The sequence below is a fragment of the Haliaeetus leucocephalus genome, unplaced genomic scaffold, assembly GCF_000737465.1.
Source record: "Haliaeetus leucocephalus isolate CR32 unplaced genomic scaffold, Haliaeetus_leucocephalus-4.0 Scaffold101, whole genome shotgun sequence".
Lineage (NCBI taxonomy): Eukaryota > Metazoa > Chordata > Aves > Accipitriformes > Accipitridae > Haliaeetus > Haliaeetus leucocephalus.
The window spans coordinates 1287801-1300764 of record NW_010972537.1 but is presented as its reverse complement, the minus strand read 5'-3'; the positions used below and the strand labels follow the sequence as shown (position 1 = coordinate 1300764).

At 43.3% G+C, this 12964-nt stretch overlaps 1 protein-coding gene across 1 annotated transcript in view; it reads left to right on the top strand.

Moving 5' to 3' along the window:
- The window catches only part of LARGE (like-glycosyltransferase), a 206257-nt gene extending 198795 nt beyond the window's left edge, over window positions 1-7462 (top strand). Inside the window, exons 13-14 of the mRNA XM_010585370.1 lie at window positions 746-941; window positions 5196-7462. Of these exons, the coding sequence (XP_010583672.1) occupies window positions 746-941; window positions 5196-5393 (394 nt within the window). The 3' untranslated portion in view covers window positions 5394-7462. The remainder of the gene's footprint in view (window positions 1-745; window positions 942-5195) is intronic.
- The last annotated feature ends 5502 nt before the right edge of the window (window positions 7463-12964 follow it).

The window sequence follows — 12964 nt, the reverse complement described above, 5'->3', positions numbered from 1 at the left end:
AGAGAGTCATTGACCCTGGCACTAATGGGGTGGATTCAAGCTGTGCTTGGAGGAGACCTGCTGTGACCTAAACAAGATTAGCGAAGTATAAAAGGATCTTTTTCTGTAAATCAAATTGATTACTTGCCTGAGGATCACATGGGTACTCCCCACAATGTAGAAAGTACAGCAGAAAGCCTTTATGTAATATTTTACTTACTAATTTAATTATGCACTTTGGCTCCTGCTATAGTAATAACAGTAATTAATAAAACGGAACATCTATCCAGAGCTGCAGCTGTCTCTCATACAAATTATAAAATTGCATATAAAACAGATCGTGAATGTCACTGTGGTGTAGAAGTAGCTAATTTTAGGGACCTTATCTGAGCTACAGATTTTCACACTGATTTTAGAGCACTGATACAGCCGCTTGGTTGCTAGGAACGAGGCACAGCACTTTGTAGTGCAGATGGACTGTCTGTGTACTTCGTAATTGTTTCTCACATTAGCATTAGGTAGTGTTTTCACACTATCCTTCACCAACGAGATGTGTTTAAGCATTAAGCACATAGAGGCTCTGGGAAGCATGCTGGAAATAGTCCTAGAAATTGCCTCCAATATGTCCTGAAAATGATGATGTGAACTGTAAGCTAATGTCCTTATTTTTGAGCATTTCATCTCACAAGTAACATTTTGTTGCCTCACCAAGATGCATTCTATCTAATTGCCCCCCCCACGTCCGTGCCATTTATGTCTGTTTCAGGTATCACGTCTGGACGAAAGGGCATGCGCCAACGAACTTTGCCAAGTGGCGAACAGCCACCACCCCTTACCGCGTCGAGTGGGAAGCAGACTTTGAGCCATACGTTGTTGTGAGGAAGGACTGCCCGGAGTATGACAGGCGGTTTGTTGGATTTGGCTGGAACAAAGTAGCTCACATCATGGAACTGGATGCACAGGTGAGGAGACGACGCCGGCGTATCTCGCCCAGGGCTGGGCAGCAGGGTTGTGAAAATGAAATCTGTGGTCTGTAGGAAGGCCTCAGGCTTTGCATCACCAAAGTGCTCATCTGGCCTGACTGAGCTCCTTAATGAGTGCTTCTTGAGTTGGGGACATGCAGTTTAGTCCTCGTCCACCATTAAAAGGAGAACTGAGCCTCAGTTAGTTTCTTTGTCAGTGCTGAGAACATCATTGTCTCGCAGTGGCACAAGCCCCGCAGTGCCCACCTCTTGCCCAACAGTGTGCCCGAGCAACGCAGCCCTTGTTGCCAGTCTCATCACCTACTAGGGGTTCTGTAGACCTAGCTGGAAGTTTTTCTGTTAAACAGAGGTTGGCGTGTCCCAAATGCTAATTTAGAATTCCAAAAGCGATCTTAAATTGAATCCAAGGCAAGCATCTTCAATTTCTGGCCTGGATTTACAACACACCTCTGCAAAGCCAAGGACTTTACATTTGCAAAGTCTCTGGCTGTGGAGCAGGCTTGAGAGGATCCAGGTACTTGATCCTTGGGCTACCTGCCTCTTGGATCTGTGACTTGGGATGGAGCTGCTGGGCAGAATATATAGGAATAAGGATGCAGAGAAAGCTCGAGAGTCCCAGACTGGCACTACAAGAACTCTTAGAGCTGCCAAGGTCCCTGCCACTGACCTAGATCTTAGAAGCTGGCAGTGACTATGGCTCTGTGGGAGCCCAGTGCTGCTGCTCACTGAAATGGCAGGGTTTGCATCTCCCTGCTGTTCTTGGATGTGAAGCAAACCACTGTGCTAATCAGCAGGGTCTGGGTCATGGCATTTCTTTTTAGTTTGGGTTTGGGGTTTTTTCAGTTTGGTTTCAGTCCCAGTTTTTGAACTAGTATCATTTCATGCAAACCAAAACCCATGCTTTTTGGTCATCTGTATCCTCCTATGCTAGCTTCTGCTGTGTATCTGGAACATAGCTGATCCTTCTCTGCTCAACTCTTACCAGTTCATGTGAAGCAGAGCAGCACAAGGCATGCAACAAGTTACTGGGAGATTGTGTCTCTGGGATGCGGGCTACAGCGTATTTGTGTGCAGGCACGTATGTGGGAGGGATATTTTCTACTTCTGCTTACAAAACCACACGGTCACCTTGGGCTGGCAGCACTTGCCCTCTGTTTGCAGAAGGGCATTCCCAACAAATTTGTACCTGCTTATGTTGAGAAAAAATTATTACAGACTAGAAAAAAAATTGTCCCTTGTATTATCATTAATAATAATACGTTGCTTTGCTATAGCACTTTAATTTTCCAGTGCACTTTCCAAACACTAATCAATTAACCATCGGTTGTGGAGAGTGCCAGGGTAATGATTTATTATTTGTTAATCTGGGTAACAAGGCTTATGTTCCCGCTGGCAGCTCTCATCTAGCACTCACGATCTAACTGTTCTGTTAGAGATGTTTGCCCAGCATACAGATTGACACATGGGAAATTGGACCATTTTTCAAAGTTGATCATAGTGCAGATATTTTAAATGGCCATTGGGTATGAACTAACTCTAGGGAATTGTTTTTCTCACTCTTCCAGCCTTAAAAACATTCTCACATTGAAAAGAAGTTTCAATTTCGTCTGTAGTGACATGGGTATCGGCCTGTTCTCCCACAAAATCAGCCTGGAGGGGGACGTGGGATCACACAGCTACCTCTCCCTATGGCATTCCTCTCCTTCGGGGTGTCCACAGATCAGGTTGCTGCCAGCTGCTTGGCTGGCTTCGTTACCAGAAGGCAGAGCAGCTTCTCAACTGAATTATTTCACTGATCCTCACGACTGCAGAGTCTGTCAAGAGAACGCTTGCAGACTCCTTACCAAGGGCCTGTGCCACTGCCGTCCTTCAGAGCAGCACACAGCTTGGAGATAACAGTCATTATTATTCTGGGGGTATGCAGATGTCCACTGAGCTGGATGCTGTACAAATACATAGATAATGACAGTCTCCGTCTAAAGAATTTATAACCTGTGAGGTGGGTACAGACGTTCCTGCAAGTGCATTGCTTTCTCAACAGACGTTTCCTTATAGTAGAGATGGGCCATTAGGAAACCTTTCCCTGCTCTTCCAGTGACTGCGGAACTAGACTGTGAGCAATCCTTTTTCCAGAACCCCAGCCCAGCATCTTTCAAAGGGGCTTATTAGCAGCAGACTAGTAAGATTTTGGAAGGCTTTATGTGCCTTGAAGGCCTTTCGGAGGGTTGGGAGCACTGCTGTGCTGAACAGTTTACACTGCAGAGCGTAGCTGGTCCCTGACCTGCAGGATTACAGACTTGAGACGCAAACAGAGAACAAAAGAAAGATTGTATGAGGGGGATGTATCTTCCTCTGCAGCTTCAGCCTTTAGTTTTAAGGTCCCGTAGAGACATATTTTGTAGTTTATCAGCTCTCCTTACTCCATCATGCCAGCCTTTGTTTTCGCATTTGGTTCCCCATTAGTTCTAAGTCTCTTCCAGCTAAATGAGTTCTGCCTGTGAGCATCAGTTTATTTTGCTCTTGCTGTACATTTGTCACCCTAAACAGAAGCTCAGAGGGGCCCATTCCCATGTATGACAGCATTGTAATCTGGCACAAAGATTTACCACTTTAGCACTGTCTGGCAGGGAACAGGCGTTCCCATAACAAGAAAGGAGCAGCCATACAGCTGCATCTGCACCTAGCTGTCCAACACGTACTGCTGTTTCATAGGTGTCTCTGGGACAGCGCTGCAGCCGTAGCTATGCTTTGAGCTGACCAATACCACTGCCTGAGCTGGGAAATGGATCCACATTGCGTTCCGCTCATTTCTTTCCATTCGTTTGGGTTTCATTTGGGGCTGTGTTGCTCAAACACTTGGTTTCTGGTAGCATCGTAACCCAGCAATTTTCAGTCTTTTCCAGGCTGATCATATTTTGTTAAGTGAGGAGGGATTTATAGGTGAAACACTGATGTTTATTGGCACAAGCGTGTTCTCTCCCATAAATCACTTTCCCTAACAAAATGTGTTTGGAATACTCTGCCTCTGTGCTGCAGATACTCTGTGTCTTTGCACAGACTCCTAAATCTACAAGTAACTGGACTTTGCAAAGCAGGGGAAGTTGTGCACCATTTCTTATAAAGCCAGCATGCTCTGGGGCTATTCCTTCCCTGCCCACTGTCTTCTGCAGAGATGGTTAATGAGTCAATACAGCAACAGTTGTAAACAGAAACTGTGTGAGGACAACAGGAAATTTGCCTGTGGAGTCTTTGAAGTTTCTTTGTCATTTGCATCCCATACAAGTCATATTTTTTGAAATTTCTTATGAAAAAAGAGATAGTGTCTGGGCAGTTAGGGTGGTTCACATCTCTTTTCTGCCCAATTCCTTGCAGGAGCAGTTATCTGGTTCTTGCACATCCTACTTCTTAGACATCCTTGTCTAAGAAGCAGTCTTTGTCTAGCTTTGCTCTAACGATCATGTATTTAATTATAAAAATGGAACAAATCTAACAGGAATAATCGAGACTTAAATGAACCATCATTTTTTAACAACAAAAATTGTCAAAGAACTTGTTCAGACATAAATAAAGAGAATTCTTGAAGTAGCTTTAGAGGAGCGGGGGAATTAGGCAGTATCTCATACTTTGTGAAGGAGAACTTAATTTGCGCAAAACCTTCTCAAAGCCTATGGATTTAGCAGGTCCATTTTCACACATTGCCTATAAAAGATATCATAGTCTCCCCTTATTTCAGGTTTATAAATAGTTCTGGACAGTTTTGTCACTGTATCTTAGTACACAGGCAAAGCAACGTGTGTGTTGCAGTGTATGCCTTTGTAAATTAGCTTATTGCAGCATCCCAAGCCAGATAAATTGTATGGGCAAAACCATGCTTTTACATGGACACTTGAGACTCATGCCGTGTGCAGTCACAGCTGTGTTGGTTGCAAGCACACTACCGCAAAATCTGCGCTGCAGACATGGCTCCGGGCATGCCCTTTGTACTGTTGCCCCATCATTTGGCTTATATGGAGTAAAACATTTTAAAAGAGAAAGTTGATCTTTCATAAAACCAGGAAAAAGCAACTTTAAAAAAACAGAAGGCTTATTTGGCATATCTGTGTGGGTTTGTTGTTTCCGAGGCCCACGCTGCACTGTCACTTGATGGAGGATGTTTGATTGCGGAGGTACGAGAGACGTGCATTGCAAGAGGGCTCAGGACCCCCCCTCACAGCCGGTGTCTTTCTCCCCCAGGAGTACGAGTTCACGGTGCTGCCCAACGCCTACATGATCCACATGCCGCACGCCCCCAGCTTCGACATCACCAAGTTTCGCTCCAACAAGCAATACCGCATCTGTCTCAAGACCCTGAAGGAGGAGTTCCAGCAGGATATGTCGCGCCACTACGGCTTCGCAGCCCTCAAATATCTCACGGCGGAGAACAACAGCTAGCACAACGGAGCCCGTGTGCGGGAAACGGGGACGCTGGAGGGAGGAGTCGCTCAACGTTTGGGGTCCGGTCTTCAAACTTGGAACTGAGAAATACTTTCTGTTTTTATACCATACTCGGCAGTTCTAACCGTAGAAATTCGAAGTGATATGTCTTCGGACTATGCTCATTCGTCCCTTCCCCGACTACCCCAGGCCTTTCAGCTTTAGCATTCGTGAGGTGTCAGCGAGGGGCCGGCCACGAGCCCACCGTGCTGCCGGAGGTGGGGACTGGGCAGGGGCTGGGAATGCACTCTGCTCTCTTAACTGCAGAGCAAGGACAGACCTTCAGAATATAGGATTTCACGTTGCTATTTAATAATTTGACATGCTTTTTATCTGTAAAGGAAGATCTTCGGGTCGCTGTCCTGTGAATTTCAAATCTGCACTACTCTAAAAGGGAACTTTCCCCTGTGAACTTTCACAGGGGCCCTGTTAACATGGATGACCTTGTTAATGCAGGATGAGCCAAAGGTCTGAATTAGCCTTGAAAACGAAGGGGATGCTTACACAATACTGCGCTCCAGAGAAGGTGTGTTACTGGTTTAGGTGTATACATGATATCGGTTGGTCTTTTATTCTCAAATTAGTTGTTTTATCAGGAAAATCCCCTGTGCCCCACCCTGCCTTTTCCCCAGTCCTAAGTGCTGCTCCTTTCCTTGCCAAGGAAACGTCTCCCTCGTGTTTCTTTCCCATCTTCAGTTCTGGTGGTCCAGTAAAGAAGATCAGTAGCTCTGCCGGAAAGTGAACAAAATTTATCAGTGTAAGGTCTGTTTTCACCAGAGCAACTTGTTCGTGTGTGTCTCATAAAATAAAGGGCCTGGCTGTAACTCTTTATCTTTTTTAGGCAGGAATTGGATTTTGCCTATAAGGCACATTGTGCGGGGGGATATTGATTTGTAGGCTCATTTCGGTGCATGCCCATCCGTGAAGGCTTTGGGCCTTGGGCTTTAAATGGACTTCTTTGCTGAACAGGGAATATAAACATGGCAACTAGCAGCCTTGGTGCTCTCCTGCTGCCTGCTGCAAGGTCTCAGAACTACTTCGTTAAAGGAGTTTATAATTAAGAGGAGCAGAACCGTTAGGAATAAACTCCCCATTCGAGGGGGAGAAAAGAATGTGTTGGGAATCTGAGTGTGAGTGTTTGCTTGGACGTGGGCTGGTCAAGTTCACAACTTCGGTACACACAGGAGTATGCTGGAGGGCGGACAGGAAACCTAACAAGCAAAATGCAGAAAACAAGACACTGGACTTTTTACCATTTTCTTTATTCTTCAGTATTAATGTTGTGTTTACATGGGATGAAGAGATGAGGTTTAATGCACTACCCTTTGCAGGGCTATTTGTAATTTCTGTTGCAATGTTAGTAGAGAAAGCAGAAACAACTCAGTGAGAAATGCGTCTGTCTCCCTGCCCCAGATCCCCATACAACCACACGTACCGATACCACTGCCTGAGTTGGGAAACGGATCCACATTCTGTTCTGCTCACTTCTTTTCCATTTTGTTTTTCAGCCACTGGACCTTCTACTTTCCTCCCCACCTCATCCCTCTAGAGCTTGGTTTTATTTCTAACCTGACATTTCGTGAGAGCTTTCTGTTACGGTGGAAACCACGCGGTTAAACCAGACATTTAAACTACAAATATCAGTTCATCATGCTGTGTATATATAAGAAAAGCCAAAAAAGGCAACATCTTTGACAAGAAATAAAAAGGGGCGGGAGGCTATGTGTAATTTTCACTTGTTCCCCTGGGAGTGTTGGCTGCATAAGAATACATCACCACATAATTTTCCAAAGTACTTTTCTTCTGTTCTTAATGGCTTTATGTAAAGATTTACATAAAAAGCTGGGAAGAGCTGGGAAGAAGTGAAATGAGTGCTCATTCCTGGCTAAGATACATTCTTTTAAAAAACCCAAAATCTTAACTCCCCAAGTCCCGTATTACTCACCATTAAGGGCCCAGGTCACTCTGCATATTGAGAATGAGAAGAACCCTGCAGCACAGAGTCCTGTTGATTAGCTAATGTGCAGAAAGATACCAAAAGCTGATCCTAAGAGAGGCTACCACTGGTTGTACCTACATAAAATCCCCAGTCAGAGCTTCAGTGTGGCCACCATTATGTTTCATATATATTACAAACTTTATTTCCAGATGTACATTTCTCCTTGGCTTAACAATGTTGCCCAAGGATGGACTGGATTGCCCTGCAGCAGCATAACCTGTAGCATGGACCTGTACATTGTTTGGATGTGCCATTATCCACATGAACGTGATTCTGTCCTCAGTGGTCATGAGATGTGGATGGGGGAGCAGGGAGGTAATTGTTAGCTGCTTGCCTGTCTGTACAGCAAGTCGTGGGACCTCCTGGGTAGGCTTAGGTGTGCTGGCTGGTGTAACCAGCTCAAAGATTGGTGGTAGGTTCAAAGAGCCCCTTTTTTTTCCCTTATAGACACTGTACTGATTTGTATCTGTCATGTCATGTTTGTCTATGATGTGCTTCATAATTTGGGAGGTGTGGGACTTGGGTTTTTTTAACACATTTCAGCCAATTTACATGATAGCAAATTAGGATTACATATCTATCTGTAACTGCCAGGGCTCCTCCAACACGCTGAAAAAACCAACAACAACAAAAATCCCCAACTCAGTTGTAACACTGTCTTCCAGTCCTCTGCTGTAGTAGGTATTTGCTGGCAACTTTGTTACTTAATTCTCAGTTTTCTCCTGAAATCTTCAGGAAATATCAGATAAACCTGGTGACTTAATGCCTTTGATTTATTGATTTGTTCCACCAATTTCTCTCTTGAGTCTTCAGTCTATGACCTCTCCTTATCTTTGATATTTGGAAAGTGTGAGTCTCTCATTTAGGTATCATGCCAGCACCCTCTCTAGTGAAGACTGATGCAAATAAATAATTTAGATTCTTGGCAATGTCCTTATTGTCTTTAATTGTTTCTTCTACTTATTGTTTGGGGTGGCCTACCGGTTATCTCCGGTTTTCTGCTTTTGGGATACTGAGCAAATGTGTATTTTCAGTTTTAACTTCCTACCCTTTTTTGCTCTTCAGATTCCCTCTTAGCTTGCTCAAACTCCATCTTAACTATTACATACCTTCCTTTTGGCTTTACAAAGTTTTGATTTCTATTCTCTGAAGGGTTCCTATTTGGCCTGAATCACTTCTAAAATTTCCAAGTTAGTCATACCAGCATTTCCTTGTCCTTGTCTGCCATTTATCTAAAGGGATACCATACTCCATAGCTATTTATAAGCCCTTTCCATTTTTAATCTCAGGATTTCAGGTTTTTCTTTTCTTTTTATTTAGGGCCACTGATTCTTTAAGGGGGGGTTGTTTTTAAATTTTTATATCAAATATCAGCCTACTAGGTTTTGAGGGTTTCTGTTTTCCTCTTTAAACCTTCCTGAATGCTAACCTTTTCCTAGTCAAGGGATCAGAAATAAAATGTTACAAAATTCTTTTGTTCTTCTAATTTGGGCTCTTATCTTGACACATTTTGTTCTGTGTCTCCCTTTCCCCCCTCCACTCCAAAACATTGACACAAGAGTCACTGCAAACTTTTCAGTCCCAGAGCCTGAACTGTGTGTTTCCCAGCACGCTCTGACATCCCACCACATTTCAGACATAATTATTATTCCAAATAATAATCTGCTGGCTGGCACCCAATCCTCCTATTTTTGTTTTCATGCTTCTCCCTTTGATATAACAGGCTTTGCAAGTTTAAGTTTTGGGCAAAGCACTTCCCTTTATTTAATGCCTTATTGTAACCTTCTAATACGTTTCCATGATTTCTCTCTGCTGTCACAGTATACACCTCGAAATGTTTGGCTGTAGTTTCCATGCTATCATTTTCTGGCTAAGGGTCATCTACTATTTGCCTACCTGGCAGACCTAGAAAATGTCTTTGTTTATCCCAGGTAGTCCTTAGTATCTATCAGATTTTTCCCCAAGTCCTACTTTTAGTAATTCCTTCCAGCCTTGCTAGTTTCCTATGTGAGCAATCTGGTTCCAGTTCATAATTTGCAATTTTTTTCTATTTGTAATCATTATCTTGGTCTCTGTGACATAAAGGAATCAGCAGCTGTACCTGCAGTTCCATCACTTTTGTTAGACTGAATATCACATTCGCTCACATTATTCCTAACGTACTGATTTTTTACCTGGTAGTCTTCATGTGGTTTGTATGTAAATCATAAACTGCATTTTCCTTTTACTGCAACAAGCGGAGGCACTTTGTAGTGTTATTTGCAGTAGCTGTTGCAGCAGAGTAAGCCCTGTGTTAGAGGGAAAAGCACAAAAACCTTGTCAGAATTGTAGCTACTGTTTCTCTCTGCAGGGGAAAATAAGGCCCTAGCACAGCTGAACAGTATTATAAATGCCCTGCACAAAACACATTGCGCATTATTTTCTGGTAGGTATAATCGTACATCGTCCAATTAAATATGAAAAATACATTTTTAATGTTCTCATTTTTACATGCAGTTCTATCCAGAAGGTAATGCATTCCCTTCTGTATCTTGCCAGTTTCCCCCATTACTCCAGCCTGCCTAATAGCCCCATCTGGTTTTGGCTGAGAAAGATTAATGACCAGCAGCACTGGGAGTCCTGGCAAATCAGCAGAGATATTACTCTTAGGCATTGCACAGACATTCCTTCCTATTCTGCCAGATACTGTACGGGTGTTCTTCAGGTTTCAGTGCAGCAACAGGAGAACACAGCAAGCTCAGCAAGTGGGGTGAGCATCATTATTTATGAATTTCAACAAGGTCTAATACATTAGATGGTGAGAGTGCTAAAAAAAGAATCAATCATTATTAGCTCAAAAAATATTTCAATTTTAGGAAAAGAAAGCGGCTAAGTTTCTGCAACTCCAGTAAGTGAGACTGGAACAAAGAAGTCACTAGTAGACAATGAAGCCAATAACCTAGTATTTCCACTGCAGTATTGAGAATGCAGAAGCATTGATAGCGAAATGAAGTCATTTTTACAGTAGTAATTCATAATGTGTATTTAGACGGTGTGTTTACATCCAAACACTTAGGTGAATTGGGGATTGTTTGAAGATTGTTACTTTGGTTCACAATATAAAATTAAGTTTTGAAAAGCTTCTGGCTGTGCACAGCAAATTATGGCTCAGGAAATGCTTACAAATTTGGATTTAGAAATACTTTGCTTTTATAGGAATTTGTTTTCATCAGTAGTTACACATCCCCAAAACAAGACACAAAGTCCTTGAGAATTTCAAAAGGAACTATGTACGTGTCGGTTGGCTGGAACATTTTCCTCTTACGACAACTTGGGGTTTGGGGTCTGTTTGCTCTGCAGAGTAGAATTGTTATGATCAGTTGAAAAAATAATCTGGGAATTAGAAAGCCAGCCAAATACTTATTTGTGTGATGGATCATATGAATGTATTTGTCCAGACATGTTAATGGGTACTGCAGTGGAAGTGTTAGCTCATTGAGGGTGTCAGGATGCAAAAGATCTGAAACCCGGACTAAGAGCTTAGTATCTGTTCCGTCATTCTGTGCTGTAGTTTCCCCTCATAGGATAACAGCTTCCTGTCTCCCAGCTAATTACTGCTTCTGTAGGGTTAAAATGTCCTAAACCTCTGCAACATGGATTCATGGGAAGTCACTGTGCAGGTGACAAAGGCTGCATTTGAGCTCCATGGTCTATTGCCATGAGATACAAGATTTCAATCCGAAAGAAATAGTTTTGACCTGGGGGTAATTCTCCGATCAGGCGTGTAGACACCACTCTCACCAAATATATTCAAGAAGAGGTCCCCAAACACATGAGGCCAAGCAATTCAAGCCAAGCTAAGCCTGTTCCTCAGTATTATAGTAACATAATTCTCAGACAATGGATGTGTGAGTTTTCAACGTTAACCATTATATCACAAGACTCCTGCTAAGGCTGCAAAATGAGTCATGTGAAAGTTAGAGGATCTGAAATTTCAAGTTGCTGGTGGAGCTGGTGATTTGCTCATACAACTTCTTTCTGCCCCCCGGCACATACATATAGGACATAGTCTCTACACAATCCTTTTCTGGGTTTTTTTAGAGGACTCTCCTTTCATTCTATGCACAGGGTGGATGGTACTCAGGGAATGAAGCAGCTGGGTGATACTTCTTTTTACTTTTGCTCTCATTGAGCTTTTCATAATATGATAGCTGCCTTGATTCTGAGCAAAGCCAGACTTTTTTTTTCTTTTTTTTTCCAAAGGATAGGTTTAAACTGTGATTTAGGAAAATCAATTATCCCCCACGCTCTCAGGCTTTCTGAGCAGAACGCCTGCAGTTCTGTTCTACAGGCTTTTCTTGTGTGGAGGGATCCTACGGAGCTGTTCGAAATTACACACTCGGAGGCCTTGTAGCACTCACCCCCAACCTATGAATGCTAACAGCTGAACATGCAAGAGTGATGAATCCCAGCTCTGTCCAGGCATGTCTGTTCTGTCTCTGGGAGCACTCTAAAGGCTATCGGCAGTCTGTCAGGTAAGCAGTGAAAAGACGGAGTAAATAATTGAGGGGGAGGGCCACGAGGGTTTGTTTTAAGTAGCCAAATTTCCAGAGGAATGAGGAAGGTAAAATCATTCTGAGGTCCCTCAGATGATCTGTTCGTAGGATCTGTGGGTTGGACTAAGCTCTTTCTGGATCTGTGGCATTTCTTATCCAACATCGGCCAATGTGGCCCACCTGTAGTAAATTCTGTGGGTTGTAAAATTCATAGAAGTCAGCACTGAGATTAAACCATTATCAGCTCAAAGGTGTTTAATTTGTTTCAGTTCCTTGGATTCCCACATTGCTCCTTTGGTGCTCATAAGAAAAAAAAAAAAAGATAGTAGCAGCTTGATGACAGTAGGAGTCTGACTACCCAGCCTTTTTTAAATTGTCAGCCCTGAGGTCAATGGTTGGGGCAAAGCTGGAGCTGGCGAGGTGCGTAGAATTTCCTCTTTTGATCTGCCTGTGGATCTGTTGTTCCAGCGGTGCTCTCCAGCGATGCTATAAGGACAGGAAAAGCTATCCAATGCTGATTGATCCATGAACTCATCCAGTCGGAACTAACAACCAGCAGCAGGAAGGAAGCCACACTGCTGTCTGCTTTGAGTTTTTTTAGATGGCAATAGTGGGTTCAGTACAAAACCTATTATTCTGATGATAGACTTTGCTGAGCTTTTCTGCATTTTAGATGTATACTCACCGTGAGTGACAGAGGCCCCTTGGGGTTAGGAAGAGATGGGACTCAGCAGTTTGCTGGTTCGGAATGAGAACAAGAGATACGTGTATTTTCCCTCAACACCTTGCCCCGTGTTTACTAATTGTGTTAGCACCAGTTAATCTAGCTGGCCTGAGGCTCGGTGTGCAGGCTGGGCAGTAAGCTTCTGCTGTCTGTGTTGATAAGTGAGTGGACAGATAAACGAAATGATGCTTTCTGTCCATAACATCCATAAATATTGCCATACGGGTTCAAATGGCTCATGGAGAGTTTACATCTTTCGCTTTTCACTGTC